Raw genomic sequence first — 20,915 nt, 5'->3', positions numbered from 1 at the left:
GGGTGTTCCCTCTGCTGTTTCCTGAAGTCCACAATCATCTCCTTAGTTTTGTTGACGTTGAGTGTGAGGTTATTTTCCTGACACCACACTCCGAGGGCCCTCACCTCCTCCCTGTAGGCCGTCTCGTCGTTGTTGGTAATCAAGCCTACCACTGTTGTGTCGTCCGCAAACTTGATGATTGAGTTGGAGGCGTGCGTGGCCACGCAGTCGTGGGTGAACAGGGAGTACAGGAGAGGGCTCAGAACGCACCCTTGTGGGGCCCCAGTGTTGAGGATCAGCGGGGAGGAGATGTTGTTGCCTACCCTCACCACCTGGGGGAGGCCCGTCAGGAAGTCCAGTACCCAGTTGCACAGGGCGGGGTCGAGACCCAGGGTCTCGAGCTTGATGACGAGCTTGGAGGGTACTATGGTGTTGAATGCCGAGCTGTAGTCGATGAACAGCATTCTCACATAGGTATTCCTCTTGTCCAGATGGGTTAGGGCAGTGTGCAGTGTGGTTGAGATTGCATCGTCTGTGGACCTATTTGGGCGGTAAGCAAATTGGAGTGGGTCAAGGGTGTCAGGTAGGGTGGAGGTGATATGGTCCTTGACTAGTCTCTCAAAGCACTTCATGATGACGGATGTGAGTGCTACGGGGCGGTAGTCGTTTAGCTCAGTTACCTTAGCTTTCTTGGGAACAGGAACAATGGTGGCCCTCTTGAAGCATGTGGGAACAGCAGACTGGTATAGGGATTGGTTGAATATGTCCGTAAACACACCGGCCAGCTGGTCTGCGCATGCTCTGATGGCGCGGCTGGGGATGCCGTCTGGGCCTGCAGCCTTGCGAGGGTTAACACGTTTAAATGTCTTACTCACTTCGGCTGCAGTGAAGGAGAGACCGCATGTTTTCGTTGCAGGCCGTGTCAGTGGCACTGTATTGTCCTCAAAGCGGGCAAAAAAGTTGTTTAGTCTGCCTGGGAGCAAGACATCCTGGTCCGTGACTGGGCTGGGTTTCTTCCTGTAGTCCGTGATTGACTGTAGACCCTGCCACATGCCTCTTGTGTCTGAGCCGTTGAATTGAGATTCTACTTTGTCTCTGTACTGTCGCTTAGCTTGTTTGATAGCCTTGCGGAGGGAATAGCTGCACTGTTTGTATTCAGTCATGTTACCAGACACCTTGCCCTGACTAAAAGCAGTGGTTCGCGCCTTCAGTTCCACACGAATGCTGCCATCAATCCACGGTTTCTGGTTGGGGAATGTTTTAATCGTTGCTATGGGAACGACATCTTCAACGCACGTTCTAATGAACTCGCACACAGAATCAGCGTATTCGTCAATGTTGTTGGCTGATGCAATACGAAACATCTCCCAGTCCGCGTGATGGAAGCAGTCTTGGAGTGTGGAGTCAGCTTGGTCGGACCAGCGTTGGACAGACCTCAGCGTGGGAGCTTCTTGTTTTAGTTTCTGTCTGTAGGCAGGGATCACAAAATGGAGTCGTGGTCAGCTTTTCCGAAAGGGGGGCGGGGCTGGGCCTTATATGCGTCGCGGAAGTTAGAGTAACAATGATCCAGGGTCTTTCCACCCCTGGTTGCGCAATCGATATGCTGATAAAATTTAGGGAGTCTTGTTTTCAGATTAGCCTTGTTAAAATCCCCAGCTACAATGAATGCAGCCTCCGGATAAATCGTTTCCAGTTTGCAGAGAGTTAAATAAAGTTCGTTCAGAGCCATCGATGTGTCTGCTTGGGGGGGGATATATACGGCTGTGATTATAATCGAAGAGAATTCTCTTGGTAGATAATGCGGTCTACATTTGATTGTGAATTCTAAATCAGGAATTCTAAATCAGGTGAACAGAAGGATTTGAGTTCCTGTATGTTTCTTTCATCACACCATGTCACGTTGGCCATAAGGCATACGCCCCCGCCCCTCTTCTTACCAGAAAGATGTTCGTTTCTGTCCGCGCGATGCGTGGAGAAACCCGCTGGCTGCACCGCTTCGGATTGCGTCTCTCCAGTTAGCCATGTTTCCGTGAAGCAGAGAACGTTACAGTCTCTGATGTCCCTCTGGAATGCTACCCTTGCTCGGATTTCATCAACCTTTTGCAGACTCCATCAGGTTTTCTTCCAGAATGGTCCTGTATTTGGCTCCATCCATGTTCCCATCAATTTTAACCATCTTCCCTGTCCCTGCTGAAGAAAAGCAGGCCCAAACCATGATGCTGCCACCACCATGTTTGACAGTGGGGATGGTGTGTTCAGGGTGATGAGCTGTGTTGCTTTTGCGCCAAACATAACGTTTTGCATTGTTGCCAAAAAGTTAAATTTTGGTTTCATCTGACCAGAGCACCTTCTTCCACATGTTTGGTGTGTCTCCCAGGTGGCTTGTGGCAAACTTTAAACGACACTTTTTATGGATATCTTTAAGAAATGGCTTTCTTCTTGCCACTCTTCCATAAAGGCCAGATTTGTGCAATATACGACTGATTTTTGTCCTATGGACAGAGTCTCCCACCTCAGCTGTAGATCTCTGCAGTTCATCCAGAGTGATCATGGGCCTCTTGGCTGCATCTCTGATCAGTCTTCTCCTTGTATGAGCTGAAAGTTTAGAGGGACGGCCAGGTCTTGGTAGATTTGCAGTGGTCTGATACTCCTTCCATTTCAATATTATCGCTTGCACAGTGCTCCTTGGGATGTTTAAAGCTTGAGAAATCTTTTCGTATCCAAATCCGGCTTTAAACTTCTTCACAACAGTATCTCGGACCTGCCTGGTGTGTTCCTTGTTCTTCATGAGGCTCTCTGCGCTTTTAACGGACCTCTGAGACTATCACAGTGCAGGTGCATTTATACGGAGACTTGATTACACACAGGTGGATTGTATTTATCATCATTAGTCATTTAGGTCAACATTGGATCATTCAGAGATCCTCACTGAACTTCTGGAGAGAGTTTGCTGCACTGAAAGTAAAGGGGCTGAATAATTTTGCACACCCAATTCTTAAGTTTTTGATTTGTTAAAAAAGTTTGAAATATCCAATAAATGTCGTTCCACTTCATGATTGTGTCCCACTTGTTGTTGATTCTTCACAAAAAAATACAGTTTTATATCTTTATGTTTGAAGCCTGAAATGTGGCAAAAGGTCGCAAAGTTCAAGGGGGCCGAATACTTTCGCAAGGCACTGTATATAGCCTACTTTTCTAGGGATTAGTGCTGCTGAATAACGTCTCTTTTCTGACTGCCTGACTGTGAAACATTCACCTGAAAAGGTAGTTATCCCCTGATCTCCCCTGACTGATTAGTCCTGCTCTACATAACCTTCCTCAGGCTTTCATCATCTTTCTCTTGGTTTAAATAACCTCCCACCTCTTCTGCTCCTCTCGTCTCCTCCCATTTCATCTCCTCTCTTCTCCACCCCAACTTCTTCTCCTATCTCCTCTCCCCTTCAACATTCCTTTCCTTCCTTCCCTCCATCTCTCTCCTCTCATTACTAGTGTTAGTAAAGGGATGTACAGTGCCGTGAAAAAGTATTTGCCCCCTTTCTGATTTTCCCTATTCTTTGCAAATTTTTGATACTGAATGTTAGCAGATCTTCAACCAAAACCTAATATTAGATACAGGGAACTTGAGTTTACAAATAACAAAACAAATGGACACTTATTTTAGTTATTTAATTAAGAAAGTTATGCAACACACAATTCCCCTGTGTGAAAAACGAATTGCCCACTTACACTCTATAACTGGATGTGCCACCTTTAGCTGCAATGACTGCAACCAAACACTTCCTGTAGTTGATGATCAGTCTCTCACATTGCTGTGGAGGAATTTCTGCTTTAACTCAGCAACATTTGTTGGTTTCCAAGCATGATTGGCTCATTTCAAGTTATGCCACAACATCTCAATTGGGATTAGGTCCGGATTTTGACTAGGTCTGTCACGCCTGCGCTCGAGGGCGCCGGGCTCCCCAGCATTGCGCACTCCTGCCACCATCATTACGCACACCTGCCCCGTCACACACATCAGCGATTATTGGACTCAATCACCTGTTATTACCTATAATATTATTCTATTTGTCAGTTCCCCAGCTCTGTTCCCTGCTGCTGTGATTGTCGTTTGTCATTGTGTATCCGTGTGCTGACGCTGTTTCTGACTTGCTCTCCCTGTACCTGCTTCTCGTCTCCGGTGTCGGTCCTTACAAGGCCATTACAAAACTTCTAATTTGTTGCTTTTTAGCCATTTTCATGTAGACTTGATTGTGTGTTTTGGATCATTGTCTTGCTGCATGACCCAGCTGCGCTTCAGCTTCAGCAGGACAATGGTTCTGTTCTAAAATAGATTAAATCGTTTTTTTCTTAATCAATCTACACACAATACCCCATAATGACAAAGCGAAAACAGATTTTTTTTTTATGTTTTGAAATAACAGAAATACCTTATTTAAATAAGTATTCAGACCCTTTTCTATGAGACTCGAAATTGAGCTCAGGTGCATCCTGTTTCCATTGATCATCCTTGAGATGTTTCTACAACTTGATTGGAGTCTACCTGTGGTAAATTCAATTGATTGGACATGATTTGGAAAGGCACACACCTGTCTATATAAGGTCCCACAGTTGACGGTGCATGTCAGAGCAAAAACCAACCCATGAGGTCGAACAAATTGTTAGTAGAGCTCGAAGACAGGATTGTGTCGAGGCACCGATCTGGGGAAAGGTCCCAAAAAATGTCTGCAGCATTGAAGGTCCCCAAGAACACAGTGGCCGCCATCATTCTTAATTGGAAGAAGTTTGGAAACACCAAAACACTTCCTAGAAGTTTACACTCAGTTATCTTCCCAAGGCAGCAGATGCATGGTGCAATATGTTTACACTCAGCTATCTTCCCAAGGCAGCAGATGCATGGTGCAGTATGTTTACACTCAGTTATCTTCCCAAGGCAGCAGATGCATGGTGCAATATGTTTACACTCAGTTATCTTCCCAAGGCAGCAGATGCATGGTGCAATATGTTTACACTCAGTTATCTTCCCAAGGCAGCAGATGTATGGTGCAATATGTTTACACTCAGCTATCTTCCCAAGGCAGCAGCGAATAAATTGTGTTATAAATACTATAATGAATGTGTAATAAATTGTGTTATAAATACTATAATGAATGTTATCAATACTATAATGAATGTATAATAAATTGTGTTATAAATACTATAATGAATGTGTAATAAATTGTTATAAATACTATAATGAATGTGTAATAAATGTGTTATAAATACTATAATGAATGTGTAATAAATGTGTTATAAATACAATAATGAATGTGTAATAAATGTGTTATAAATACTATAATGAATGTGTAATAAATGTTTTACCTGTCTTTCATGTCTTGCTGGTACTGAGACTTATGACTGTTCAGCTTCAGTTCCTCACTGAGAGAGATGGAAGGAGAGCAAGAGAGAGAGGGGAGAGAGAGAGAAAGAGAAGGGAGAGCGAGAGAAGAAGAAGGGCGAGAGAGAGAGGGAGAAAGAGAGAAGGGCGAGGGTGAGTTGCTTTTCAGTGTCAGTCAACATTTGTGAGACTCAATAACAATCAACATGATTCATGTCTAGAGGCACTTTCTAATAAAGGACAATCAGAATGTGTGTTCAACATCAATGATAACAAATGTATACATAAATAAAAAATACATTTATAGCACACAGTATCGCTGCTTGGCTGTGATGTTGGTATGGGTATAAAGTAAAGGTTGTCATGGCTAAGTAGTGATGAGTGTAAAGGTCATGTCCAACTCTCAGTATGTGTGGCAAATGGGCCAGTCTAAATCACCTTCTGTGTGTCCAACTGAGGCATAATCACATTGACCACACTCTAAAGCATCAGTCACAGACACACACACACACATTTAAAAATACTTGATTTGAATCCAGAAATAACATCACATCATAAAGGATTCAAATATTTCAAAGGTTGTTGATGCAAGGACACTTAAGGAAACTAAAAGCACCTTCTCCTCCACACAGCTAGGCTGCCCATATCAGCTGAAACAGAGCAGTACCTTCTCCTCCACACAGCTAGGCTGCCCATATCAGCTGAAACAGAGCAGTACCTTCTCCTCCACACAGCTAGGCTGCCCATATCAGCTGAAACAGAGCAGTACCTTCTCCTCCACACAGCTAGGCTGCCCATATCAGCTGAAACAGAGCAGTACCTTCTCCTCCACACAGCTAGGCTGCCCATATCAGCTGAAACAGAGCAGTACCTTCACCTCCACACAGCTAGGCTGCCCATATCGGCTAAAACAGAGCAGTACCTACACCTCCACACAGCTAGGCTGCCCATATCAGCTGAAACAGAGCAGTACCTTTTCCTCCACACAGCTAGGCTGCCCATATCAGCTGAAACAGAGCAGTACCTTCTCCTCCACACAGCTAGGCTGCCCACATCAGCTGAAACAGGGCAGTGCCTTCTCCTCCACACAGCTAGGCTGCCCATATCAGCTGAAACAGAGCAGTACCTTCTCATCCACACAGCTAGGCTGCCCATATCGGCTAAAACAGAGCAGTACCTACACCTCCACACAGCTAGGCTGCCCATATCAGCTGAAACAGAGCAGTACCTTCACCTCCACACAGCTAGGCTGCCCATATCGGCTAAAACAGAGCAGTACCTACACCTCCACACAGCTAGGCTGCCCATATCAGCTGAAACAGAGCAGTACCTTTTCCTCCACACAGCTAGGCTGCCCATATCAGCTGAAACAGAGCAGTACCTTCTCCTCCACACAGCTATGCTGCCCACATCAGCTGAAACAGGGCAGTGCCTTCTCCTCCACACAGCTAGGCTGCCCATATCAGCTGAAACAGAGCAGTACCTTCTCATCCACACAGCTAGGCTGCCCATATCAGCTGAAACAGAGCAGTACCTAGCCAGTTGTTTTTGCTATACTCTTGCAGGCCTGCAATCTGAAGGTCACATACCGTAAGCCTATGTACGTGGCCCAGACTGCCAAATATCAAGCGTGATATGAGAGGCTGATATTTAACACGTGCACACACACACTCCCAAAGGTTGTAACCTGGGAGAAGTGAAAAGGCACTCTACTCCTTAGAGAGTATACAATAAAATAACCATAGACTATATAATACAGACCAATCTAGCCAAAACACATACAAAGAGATCAGAGAACTGACTGGGTCGGATGCAGCTGTTCTCCCAGACGAGATGTCTCCGGCAGCACAAAGCTGCTCCCACTCACACTCTCACACACACACACACACACAAACACGCCAGCATACTCGCTCTTGCAGACACGCGCGAATGCACACGTCATGGAGGTTATGAGACCCATGGAGTGGCCATGTTGGAGGCAAGCGGTTCGAGGAGAAGAGGCTGTGATTATGTAACACTCCCTAGTCTCTGATGGACGGAAGGAAAGAGGAACGCTTGTGTCTAAAAGGATGGAGTGAAGAAGAGGAGAGAATAGTGAAATCAGGACAAAGTGAATAATAAAGTAGTTGCTGTCATTCAGCCTGTCACGTCAATCCGACGTCAGAGACCGATGCTTTGATGACTCACACGGGGGGGGTCACAACACACACAAGTTAAACATGAAGGCATGCACACGCACATGTACACACACACGTCCACTCATGCACACACACACACACACAGACCTATAAATAGAACCCTAGGTCATGCATGACGCTCACCATAACAAAGAGAGGAGCCCAGTCTTTCTCCCGACATACTGCAGCTGTACTTAGCATACTGCTGTCTAATATGAGGGACATATTTCATCATCACTGGCTACTGGCTTTTAGGGATACATCAACAACCATTCTAATACCAGAAGACTACACTTTGCATATCATGATCCCACACAGGTGTCACAAACTGGCTTTAAGAGTGAACTGTACCCCTCTCTCTCTCTCCCTCTCTCTCTGACTAAGCGGCTTGAGCGAGTTATATATATAAGTCTATGTCTTATTTGAGTAAGACTTTGATATGAGCCTCTCTCACGTTTCCCTGCACAGGCTTCTGATGTGCTGGTCTTTACGCGCACGCTGAAACACCACAGAGCCACAGAGCATACAATCCTCCTGTGTCTTCTGGATCCAAAGAAGCTGACATGTTGGTCGACTGTCTATTTCGCGGGTCAGCTTGTAGTCAATGCATAATTTGAACGCTGAATACCACAGTATCAGCTGAGGAACCAACCATCAGCCATACTCACGTCCAAGCATGGAATTCCCCTTTTCCCTTGAACATTTCCTTGAACATTCCAATATGCTGGTTTCAGCCATTCACACACAGATTAGATCACCCCCGAAGAGCAAGCATAATAACCTTCGGTCGCACTCACATTTCCTTGCACAGATTTCCGATGCGCTGGTTTTGCGTGCTGCTCCGCTCCTGCGAGAGACTGAGTTCTTCCTGGAATTTGGAATTCTGCTGTTTCAGCGCCTCGAGCTGGGAAATGATACACGGGTGGAAAAGAAGGATGAAAGGAGCGAGAGAGAGAGAAAAGAGAGAGACTTAGACACACAGTAAACAGTAAACAGATAAAGCCGTCTCTTCTTCACGCCTCTCTAACAGTCTTAGTCGCGAACATTAACAGGAAGACACACTGCCGTGTTACACTGCTCCACTGAAACAGCCGTTTCCTCGGTGCACAAAGACCAACACCATTACTCATCATATAAACTGTCTGCCAAACCTACGCACAGAGACATAAGTGTGTGAGGGATTAAATCACTTCGCCTGGGCGGCAGGTAGCCTAGAAGTTAAGAGGGTTGGGTCAGTAACCGAATGGTCACTGGTTTGAATCCCCAAGCTGGAAAAATTGTTCGTTCTGCCCTTGAGCAAGGCAGTTAACCCCCAAAACAACTGCTCCCAGATGTTGATTAAGGCAGTCACCCGTACCTCTCTGATTCAGAGGAGTTGGGTTAAATGTGGAAGACACATTTCGGTAGAATGCATGCAGCTAACTAGATATCTCTGTTTCCTTACTTCTAGCTCCAATGTCCATGACTAAGTATTATTTCGTTTCTTTATTCCCAGCTCATCAGAAAAAAATCATATGTAGATAAACTGTATGTGAGACTTGGCATCGCCACTTAAATCACCATTTGGGAGGAGATGGATCCTCTGTGGCATTAGAGACCATGCAGAGATGATGATAATGACTGAAAAGATCATGTTCATTTCTAAAGGGACAGCAGCGGGGGGGCGGGGGGGGTCAAACGATGAGCATCCAAATCATGAGTCAAACTTTAAATCCTTTTAAGCATTCTGTTTGTTCTTACTCCCACTCCTATTTCTAAACAATATGGCATAAAAATAGCTAATGGGATGCGAAATCTTTGTTTCTAGGATTTTTATTCAAATGAACTCTTGTACTTGTCAAAGCCAACATATCACAGAAAGAAATCTGGGCATCGTGACATCCGAAGGGGATGTTAGGTAAACAAGTGGAAACTTCCACCAGAGAAGGGAGGACATGTTGACTAGCAATGAACAACCCCTCTTCTGTTGCTATGCTTCCCCTGGACTAGAGTCCCATTGTGGCAGTGTACAGTATGTGTGTGCGTGTGACCGTGTCAATAATTAATTTACTGGACATAAACACGGCTTCGGAATCAATGTTTTTCTTTGCTACAGTACTGCTGCCGGCACGGAATAAAAAAGTTCCCTGATGGATTGCCATGGTAAGTCATGTGCTCACGTGCTGTCTGTTCGATTGCGTTCTAACATAAAGTAGATATATTTCTAGTGCATTTTTTGTATTTAATCTCCAATCATCTGGTTTTACATGTGAGTAACCGATCCATGGCAGATGCAGCGCAATCCTGAATGCAATCTCTTACTGTAAATCATGTGCTGTGTGTCGTGTTGCATGTTAACATTTTGCCAAAGTTATTATCATCTCTACAGTCTCTGTATCTGGTTGACATGTGAGTAACTGATCCAGGATGCTTTAAGAGTACAGAAAGTTGACCCGGACCCGAACGGACCCGACGACAACCAGACCTAGACCCAACCCGATTGGACCCAAGTGCCAAAAAAAATCATGTTTATCAGCCAAGTTGCTCTTCTGGTTAAGAAATAGGTTTTTATATGTTGACTAGGCCTTCTGGAAGTCAATAAATGCACCTTATTAGCATAAAATAAATATGCTAAAGTCTACGCAGACCCGTGGTCGGGAGCTGTACTCCATGTCAATCAAACAGGACCCGGACCGGAGAGAAAAGCTATTTGGACCTGTGAAGACCTCTACCTTAAAGTGAGTCGGTTTACATGACAGAACCCTGAACTAGTCCACGGAGGTGTCACATACTAACAAACGCACACAACACGCAGAGAAGTAGACCTCCGTACTCTGTAGCCTGATTTGAAGCAGTCAGATTGAGGATGCTGCTCTGACACTGGGACATTTCACAGTTTGTTTGTGTTTGTGACAGATGTAGTCGAACAAGAACACAGCAATGTTAGACCGGATAATCTAATAACATCCGTCTGAAGACAGACTCCATATCCATAGCATACTAGCATACATGCACACACACAGCCGACAGCATACAAACAACCAGACAGCAAACTTAAGTGCACATCCTCAGTCCCAAAGGCCGCAAATGACCATCTCTCTTCCTGAAAATACAGCCATCTAAATCAGTAACCTCCTGCACTTTCAGATTCAAATCGTCCTCCCTCATCCTCCCTCAATTACCACTCAAGAACAAATCCTCCCCGAACAGCTGGAATACAGCTTGAAATACAGGCTCAAAAAGAAAATCAGCTAAAACATCCCCAGTCCATTTGAAAGATGACACAAACATGTAAGAAACCTGCTGTGCGAGGAACAGAACAGCTGTGTTTACCTGGTAGTGAGAGTAGATTGTGCCTGGATAGCCCCGGTGCAGAGCAGCCACATCCACTGCTCTACCCTACAGCATGGTCCCTCTGTCAGAGTTCTCGCTCTCTCCCAGTACTGGTCTCTAGTCTGTCTGTCCCAGTGGCAGAGCAGTCCCTATCTCTCCTAGTGTCAATACTGTACCCTATCTTTCCCCAGTTGTCTCTCCCAGTAGCACACACACTAACGCAGACTCCCCATCAATAAACCATCAGCTCCCACTCCCTACAGTGCACGCCAGAGAGAGAGAGAGAGAGCGAGGGGGAGAGAGCGTGGGCGTGTGTGTGTGTGTGTGTGTGTTGCCTGGGCACACGCTCGCTAGTTAGCTCACACACACGTGGTCGCGTGTACTAAAGCGAGGAGCAGCGCCTTCATTATGTAAATCCCAACAGGTTCCTCCTCCCTCACCCACCCTCTGCTGCTCTCTCGCTCTCTCTCTGACACACACACACACACACACACACACACACACAGTCACACACACACTAGGGTTGGGCGGTATCCAGATTTTCATACCGTCATACTGTTTCTGTAACATACCGGGGTATACGGTATTACCGGAAGTGCACAACAGGGCAATATTTATTTAAACTATACAGTACCAGTCAAAAGTTTGGACACACCTACTCATTCCAGGGTTTTTCTTCATTTTTGACTATTTTCTACAATTGTAGAATAATAATGAAGACAACAAAACTATGAAATAACACATATGGAATCATGTAGTAACCAAAAAAGTGATCAACAAAACAAAATATATTTCAGATTTCAGATTCTTCAAAGTAGCCACCCTTTGCCTTGATGACAGCTTTGCACACTGTTGGCATTCTCTCAACCAGCTTCATGAGGTAGTCACCTGGAATGCATTTCAATCAACAGGTGTGCCTTGTTAAAAGTTCATTTGTGGAACTTCTTTCCTTGTAAATGCGTTTGAGCCAATAAGTTGTGTTGTGACAAGGTAGGGTTGGTACACAGAAGATAGCCCTATTTAGTAAAAGACCAAGTCCATAATATGGCAAGAACAGCTCAAATAAGCAAAGAGAAATGACAGTCCATCATTACTTTAAGACATGAAGGTCAGTCAATCCGGAACATTTCAGCGCTATAGGCTTTGGCACTTAGAGAGTTAACTTAAGAGCTATAGAACGCACCCCGTAACTGCAATGATGAGATCGATGTTCTCCTTTGTTTTTTGTTTCATTATCTTGCTGTGTTCAACCATGTACCATCTTTACCTAGCCACCTTGTTTCAAGAGGACCACAATGGAAACAAGACCCAGGCTTTATGGTGTGTTATCCTCTATGATTTGACCAATTTACACATATGTTTTTTTGACGTTTTATGTGCGCTTGTGGTCGAATTTATAAACTAAACACTTCAGTAAAACATTTTTTTAAACTTTATATAGCCTCCAATGCACTTTTGTGAATGCCCATGTGGTAGCCTACCATTTGTAAAACAGGCAATTTACAGTGTATCTCTGTCATTTGTTCACATTAATTTCTGTTGAGGCATGTATTAATTACAGTAATTTACCGTTCTCATTCTTAGAGTGGAAATGTTGTCTGCAGAGTTCACAACCTGCTACACTTGTGAGAAACACCTTCTGGTTTATTTCATACCATAATTTACGTGTTCCACGTGAGCAATGAGCATGTGTCTGGTTTCTCTGTCCTTGTTGTTGATGTAGCGCGCGCAAGCGTTGAAGTACCTGGCCTGTTTCTCGCAAATGTCAAATGTAGGAAAGTACCCAGCTGTGCTTTTCAGTCATTTTTTCTTCACCTCACACAGTAAATCATCGAAGTTTTTTCTTCTTCATCCATTCAAATTATAATAGTTCCTCACAGTATTTTAAAAAATCTTCCCAACACTCCCCTCGATAATCAGTGTCGCTGATAGCCTAGGTTATGGACATGATGCGTGTATTGTTTTCTATTTGAATGATTGTACATTTAATCTTCATACTATAACATAGCTGTCCCTGTCATACTTTCCTTGTCAATTCATTATTTTATAGCCTACTTTCAGTAATGCCTAAAGTAGGTCTAGTTTTTTAATACGTTTTAAGGAAATTTGAATATTTGCTAATGTCTGACAGTGGCGACGAGGTGATTAAACTACATAAACGGACATTGCTTGAAGGGAAGAATGTTGCGTGAGTAATGAAACTCAAAATAATTATGTAATTCGTCAGTTATTTTTTTATTTTCTTTCGCCAGTATAGAAGGCTAAGCACTGCTAGCACTGCTAGTACAGTATTCAGGAGCTGCCAAGTAGCAAGACTATTGGAGTCCAGAATAGCGACACTGCCCTCTGGTGATTAAATAAATAAATAAAACGGTCTCATTGAACCCATTGAAATTAGGCGATCTCAGTGGAGAAATATTGGCAAGGGGGAAAAAAGAAAGAAGGAACGTAACACGGTGTGTACATTAATACAAATGAGTGCAGTGAATGAAGTAATTGCAGAAACTTCTGAAGTGAATAATTAGATGAACATTAAGGAATACAAGGAATAAGGAAACTGAACAATTAACTGTGAAAATGGCAACCATTGGTCGAGTACCAGAGTTTGAGGCTACAAAAGAGGATTTTGATTCCTATTTGGAGCGTTTTGAGCGTTGGCTGGCTGCAAATGAAATCAAAGATGGAAAGAAAGCAGACGTATTTCTCAGTGTTTTGGGTCCAACTGAGTATGGATTGCTGAAAGGTCTCATTGAACCAATGAAAGCAGTGGAGTTGAACTATGCAGAACTGTAGAGCACGAGGGGTTTTGAGGGGTCTGACATACACTGTCACGGAGTCTAGTTGATAGGTAATCGACTAGCCGGACTGTTCCCCGGGACTCCAGTTGTAGGGATTTGTACAATGCAAAAACAAGGCTATTGAACCTGACATTGGTGTCTGTCTTTATTCCTTTATCTAACATATCATACTGAAACATGGTATCAGAAGTGGCTCGGAAAACACACGTTTGTTATTTTTGTAGCTAAGTACAGTATATGCGCAGTTATGTTCCATATGCGAACACACGCCGTTTCCTACTCACAACACTGATCAACTCGTTGTTAGCTGGCTAGCTAGCATCACTACCTACATCGATGACTGAAGGCAAAGAAATCTCATATTCAATTGCTATGGCAGCGAACATTCCGGCACACCAAATCCCATGGTTCTCACAGGGGACTGGAATACTAATTGGGACAACTTCAGGGATGAATTCGAGGACTATGCGCTGGCCACCGGTCTACATGAGAAAGCCAACGAGGTACAAGCTGCAACTCTGAGGAGTTTAATGGGCAGCGAATGCAGGCATATCTACCGGCACAATCTCACCCTCACAGCACGACAACAGTGTGATGCAAAGGCTATATTGGAAGCATTGGAGAATTACTTCAAACCTGCCAGAAACGTAATTTATGAGCAGTTCGTTTTCGGAAGCTGTAAACAGGAAGAGGGTGAGTCAGTACACAACTTTGTAACCCGTTTGAGAGAGAAATCCGCCACTTGTGAATACGGGGGATTGAAAGATGAATTGATTTGTGGCAAAATAGTGCTGGGAATTGCAAACGAGGATACACGCCAGCGTCTACTGAGAGAGAGAGACTTAACATTAGTAACTGCCATCGAAATGTGCCGCACTGCTGAAGTCACTGACATGAGAATGAGAGCAATGGAAATCGAAACCCCACGCTCCGACGTTGATACTGTTCACGCTGTTGCTAGGCAGACATTCAGACTAAACCAATCGAGGCAGAGCAATTCACCACGAACGGTGAACACAGAGAGCCCTGTAGCATGTAAATACTGTGGGAATACACACACACGTGGCAAAGAGCACTGCCCTGCCTACGGAAAACCATGCAGAGCTTGTGGAACTAATAATCATTTTGCAAAAGTGTGTCTCAAAAGCAAAAGAAGGGTGAGTGAGGGCGAGATTCACTGTGTTGATGATGTCACTCAATGTTCAGAGCTGAAAAGTGAAAGTGACATTTACATGCATGAATCCATTGGGGCTGTACACTCAAGAGAGAAGAAATGGTTTGTGACACTACGATTACACAACAAGCAACAACAATGTCAACTGGATTCTGGTGCTACATGCAACGTAATGAGCTACAAAGACAAAATCAATCTGGCACCTAACACACATCTATTGCCCAGCGATACTAGACTAAAGCTGTACTCAGGAGAGCTAATGAGCTCTATTGGCACCTTTGAGACCGAAAGTGTTATTCGGGGACACAAACACAAGCTGGAGTTTGAGATTGTAAAAACCAGTCAACATCCTCTCCTCTCAGGCTCTACATGCGAACGCCTGGGACTGATGCAGTTCACTGTACCAAATGACCTGCACATTGTGGATCATGTCCAGCATGGACCCTTGTCCAAAGAACAACTACTCAGCAGATATGACGATGTATTCAACTTGCCCTTTGAATCTGTGCCTGGGGAGGTACACTTTGAAGTGGATGAGAGCATCACTCCAGTCCAGTGTGCTCCTCGCAATGTGCCCATTGCAATGAAAGTGGCTGTGAAGGCCCAGCTGGACAAGTATGAGGCCGATGGCCACATGACATCTGTGACTGAACCAACTGACTGGATCAGCAATATGGTCATAGTGAAAAAACCAGAGAAGCTGAGGGTCTGCATCAACCCAAAGCATCTGAACCAAGCACTGAAACGATCCCACTACATGATGCCGACACTGGAGGATGTCCTCTATAAGCTTCCCAAGGCCAGGATTTTCACCTTGGTGGATGCCCGAGATGCATTCCTTCAATGCAAGCTGGATGAAGAAAGCAGCCTCATGACTACCTTCTGGACCCCCTGGGGTCGGAAACGCTGGCTCAAGCTCCCGTTTGGTGTCTCAGTGGCGCCTGAGATATACCAACATAAGCAGCACGAGTTACTGGCTGGGCTCAAGGGCATTGAACCCATCGCCGATGATGTCCTGATCGTAGGCTGTGGTGACACAGACGAAGAAGCAGAACGCGACCACGATGTGAAGCTCCTGGCACTGATGGAGCGCTGCCGATCAGTTAAGCTTCACCTTGGCCTGAAGAAGCTGCAGTTCAAGGTGAAAGACGTCCACTTCCATGGCCACATTGTCTCGGCAAAAGGCCTGAAGCCGGACCCAGACAAGGTCAGAGCGATCCTCGACATGCCAAACCCGTCTGATGCAAAAGGAGTACAGCGTCTCATTGGCTTTGTAGACTATCTTGCAAAGTTCATGCCACACCTATCAGCAGTCTGTGAGCCTCTGCGCCGGTTGCTGGACAAAGACACACCATGGCACTGGCTACCCAAGCACGAGGACGCAGTGCAGGAGATGAAATCTCTGGCTTCATCCATGCCAGTGTTGCGCTACTACGACATCATGAAGCCTGTCACAATCCAGAGCGACTCCAGCCAAAGGGGACTTGGATGCTGCCTTATGCAGGAAGGCCAGCCCGTTGCGTTTGCCTCGAGAGCGCTCACCCCCACCGAACAAAACTATGCACAAATTGAGAAAGAGTGCCTCAGCATCGTCTTCTCCTGCCAGCGATTCCATCACTACTTATATGGGCGAGACCTGGTCATCGCTGAAACTGACCACAAACCACTCATTGCCATATTCAGTAAACCTCTCCTCAATGCGCCCAAGAGGCTTCAAAGCATGCTCCTGACTCTGCAAAACTACAGCCTGAAGGTCATTTACAAGCCAGGACCAGAGATGTACATCAGCGACACAGTGAGCAGGGCAACAACACAATGTACAGGCAGAGGCACTGTCTATCAGCGGCAGGCCATCTGTTCGCTACAGCAGGAACAACAAGATGTTCAACAGATCAATCAGGCAGACTACTTAAACGTAACAGACCACCGCCTAGCCCAGATAAGGCAACACACTGACAAGGACGAACACCTACAGTCACTGAAGTCCATGGCTCTCGCAGGTTGGCCATACCTGAAAGAGGAGACACCTTTCACAGTGAGAGAATACTGGACCTTTCGAGATGAGATCAGCGTGCAAAATGGCGTCTTGTTCAGAGGTCAGAAGGTCATTATTCCCAAATCACTACGTCCAGAGATGCTTACCCGCATACACTCCAGTCACGTTGGAGGTGATGCATGCTTACCGCCAGGCTCGTGAAACATTATACTGGCCAAACATGCAAGCAGAAATTAAAGACTTTGTCAGTAACTGTACCACATTCAACGAGTACGCTCATGAACAGCAAAAGGAAACCATGATGTCACACGAACTGCCCACAAGGGCCTGGCAAATCGTCAGCATCGACTTATTCAGCCACAAACAAAAGGACTATCTTCTCATCGTTGATCACTACTCTGACTTTTGGGAAATTGAACTGCTCCCTGACTTGTCTACAGAGACGGTCATAAAGCGCTGCAAGGCGCAGTTTTCAAGGCATGGTCAGCCTGACAAGGTAATCTCGGACAATGGCCCACAATTCACTGCACAGTTCAAGCGTTTCGCCTCAGAATGGGAGTTTGACCACGTGACACCCACAAAAAACCTGTTAAGCAGGGCCTTGCGCGACAGCAACGACCCATGTAAAGCGATCTTACAGTGGAGGAACACACCCACCGAAAACATGGACAGCAGCCCAGCACAACGCCTTCTGTCCAGACGTCTGAAGACTACATCCCCGTAGCTAACAAGCTACTTCAGCCCTGCGTCATGGTTGGCGTCACGGACAAACTGCGTCACAGAAAGCAGCTCGCTAAGTGCTTCTACGACCGGACAGCTCGGGACCTACCAGAGCTGGAGATGGGTGAAACGATAAGGATGAAACCGCTGCCGGGAGACCACACAGGACTTTGGAGGCTGGGCACATGCCTGCAGAGAGTTGCACCACGTTCTTACCTGGTGGATGTTGGTGGCTCCCTCTATCGTCGCAATCGGGTGGATCTGCGTGTAGCAGAGCAGACAAACCAGAACACGCCATACACTCACCTAGATGAGCTGGATCACAGTCCAGGCCTAAGGGTAAGGGGCGCAGAATTGAGACATGGGCCAACTGAAGGTGAGGCTTCTACCTCACCAAGCTCTCCAGCCCGTGCCCCTAATCCTACCCCTGTCAGAGCCAATACTTACTCACTCGCTTACTCTGTAAGCAAGGGACTGTTAACTTGCCCTCGGTTAATTAAACTCTATATTTTTTCTTAAATAATTCAATTAAAATTAAAAAAGGAAGATGACAACTGAAGTAAAAAAGAAAATGTAATGCTTTTTCTATTGTTATGACCTGACTGTTAAGAACTTAATGTTGTGCCTTTATGTTTGCACTTTCTATTGAAAAGGATGATGTTACGGAGACTAGTTGATAGGTAATCGACTAGCCGGACTGTTCCCTGGGACTCCAGTTGTAGGGATTTGTACAATGCAAAAACAAGGCTATTGAACCTGACATTGGTGTCTGTCTTTATTCCTTTATCTAACATATCATACTGAAACATACGCTGGTGGCTTTGATTGACGAGTGCTTTTACGTGAGTTTCCATAAAGTTTCCTAAAGTAGCATGTCTGGACTACATCTCTTTAGTAAGTATCAAATGCTGTCATGATTTAATATTGTAAAAGGCCTGTCTTCAGTAGACTACATTATTTCTCTCATTGCGGCGTCCTCTCTTTGAAGAATATATTCCAATGCTATCGAATGACCGCAGCAGCAGGGTTTGTGACGTTTTGGCAAAAATGTCGGGTAAAGTGGTATGAAACCCATAGGACTTCGTTTGAATGGTTTTGTGCATCGAAATAGGATCTGTATTAACTGTTTTTCTATGCAGAAAATCCAACAGACAAGAACAAGGTAGGCTTATACTTTATTTTGACTCCATTCATGTGTCAATACGAAAATGTGACAGATCCTCTCCAACCTGGCATTTCTTAATTGAATGATTAATATTTACCTTGAATAATTATACTGTAATACCATGATCATAAGGAAGTGTAATGACTTGTTTCAAATAGGTTTTATTAATAAGCATATCCATGTAAACAAGTGTACAAACAGAATTGATGACCTCCCCTTTTCTGAATAGTTATATCAGTGACGTGCACATTGGCCTGGCCAATTACCATAACCTTAAATTCCAAGACGTCACAGCCCCAAATCCTACATATGAGTGTGTACAAGTAATGTAATGTTCTGGTCAGCCATGCATGGTCAACACACACCCAAACTGACTCTGTGACTCACAATAACATGTGCATGATTACATCACAGCCTGCGGATGCAGAGGAGAGGGAGGGGAGGAGAGGCAGTAAGAGCATCGCAGCACTTAGAATAGCGTGTGTTAGAATAACATTGACTGTGAGTTTGAGTTTGAGAGAGAGTGTGCGTGCGTGCGCTTGTGTGTGTGTGTGTGGCTAAGCACCCTCCACAAAACTAAAACCACTCCACCAGCATCTCTATTCAAAGTGATTTTTAGAATATTTTTATAATCTCATTACATTGTAGCAGATGCTCTTATCCAGAGCGACTTATATGCATATATTTTCATACTACTCAGATCTAACTGGAAATTATACCCACAGTCACTCACACTCACAAAGCAATTCACTCCACAGATTAAGTGTGTGTGCCCCTCTAATCTGTTTCCCTACAGTCATCAGACTGACCATCTGGAGCATACAGACACAGCTTGCCTGGCTGGGTCACTATGTCCAGAGAGAAGGGGGGGGGGAGCCAAAGGATGACAAAAAAAAAGAAAGCTACATCGACAGAGAGAGAAAGAGGGGATGGATGAAGAGAGCGATGAGGAAGAGAGCGGTAAATACCAGAGATGTCCTGAAAGAGGGCAGTAAGAGAGCGATGGATCGATTGGAGAAAGAGAGTGAAACAGAGAGAGATGAATGATGAGTAAACAGAGAAAGAGAGAGAGCAACAGAGGGACAGAGGTAGATGGATGGAGAGAGGGAAGAGTCCAACAAAGTGACCAAGGTACTGAGAAAAATATGTAAGAAAGAGAGAGAGAGAACAAGAGATGACCAGGAGTATTTTATGCATGACTGGGTCTATGTGGTGACCAGTACTCATACATCCATGCTGTAATACTCAAGTGAATATGAAGTACAAGACCCTTGGGCTATGCACGCACACACACACACACACACACACACACACACACACAGCTTAGATAAGCACACGTATGACCACGTTAAAGCCTGCTTTGCATCGGCGACATGACAAGCTGACTTTTCACCTGAGCCCTGCCCCCTTTTCCTCACCTGAGCCTCCAGCGATGTCTTCTCATTGGTCAGCTGCTCCACGGAGTGGGTGGTCCTCTCTGACGACTCAGCAGCCTGGGGGAGGGGACATGTTTAGTAAACATATCAAAATTCTAGAATTTATTTTGATCGATAACTAACTTTTGATTAAAACTATCATTTCACATCTAAAATATGACTAAATCCACAAGAACATCTTTTCAAAATTTTTACGAAAATGGAATTAAATAATGTGTCGGTGTTAATTAATTTAGCATTATGGTATGTTAACGTATTTAATTAAAACATTACAACAAAACAAAACAAACATTACATGAAAGAGACGCCCTGCTGCATTTTAAAGCCACACGGGTAAAAGTTAGTGACGTTCGTATGCGTGTGTGTGTTAGTCATATATTCATGTTGACATCGTTAAGCAACAGCTTCAGCCTCAGAGATGTTGCTCGGGTTCAGCGGGCCTGGATGAAAGAACATAATGTGGCCTTTGCGTGTCGCAGCTGCTGTTTTCATGCATACACACGTTTCTTTACCTGTTCACATACAGGCACACACACATTAGACAGAAACACCATCATCATTATACACTCGAAAACACACACACACACACACACACACACACACACACACACACACACACACACACACACACACACACACACACACACCTGCGTCAGTCTATCCTGAAGCTCTTTCTCTTTGCGTTGGTTCTCTTCTCTCTGTGCCTCCCTCTCTTTTCCCGCCTGCTCCACTCTCTTCTCCAGCTCTGCAACAAAAGCCGTAGAGATAGTTTCACTTTTCGTAA

The 20,915-nt window shown here is 44.9% G+C and overlaps 1 protein-coding gene across 3 annotated transcripts in view; it reads right to left on the bottom strand.

The window, feature by feature from the left end:
- clip1b (CAP-GLY domain containing linker protein 1b) overlaps nucleotides 1–20,915 on the bottom strand; it is a 38,743-nt gene that overhangs the window by 5,724 nt on the left and 12,104 nt on the right. For all 3 annotated transcript variants that reach the window (XM_020470172.2, XM_020470174.2, XM_031802957.1), the window contains 4 exons: nucleotides 20,779–20,876; nucleotides 20,114–20,188; nucleotides 8,328–8,434; nucleotides 5,338–5,394 (listed from right to left, as the gene is read on the bottom strand). In XM_020470172.2, coding sequence (XP_020325761.1) covers nucleotides 5,338–5,394; nucleotides 8,328–8,434; nucleotides 20,114–20,188; nucleotides 20,779–20,876 — 337 coding nt within the window. The remainder of the gene's footprint in view (nucleotides 1–5,337; nucleotides 5,395–8,327; nucleotides 8,435–20,113; nucleotides 20,189–20,778; nucleotides 20,877–20,915) is intronic.

This window comes from Oncorhynchus kisutch, linkage group LG23, assembly GCF_002021735.2.
Source record: "Oncorhynchus kisutch isolate 150728-3 linkage group LG23, Okis_V2, whole genome shotgun sequence".
In the NCBI taxonomy this organism is placed as follows: domain Eukaryota; kingdom Metazoa; phylum Chordata; class Actinopteri; order Salmoniformes; family Salmonidae; genus Oncorhynchus; species Oncorhynchus kisutch.
The sequence above is the reverse complement of the archived record's forward strand: the minus strand, read 5'-3'. Positions and strand labels throughout refer to the sequence as shown.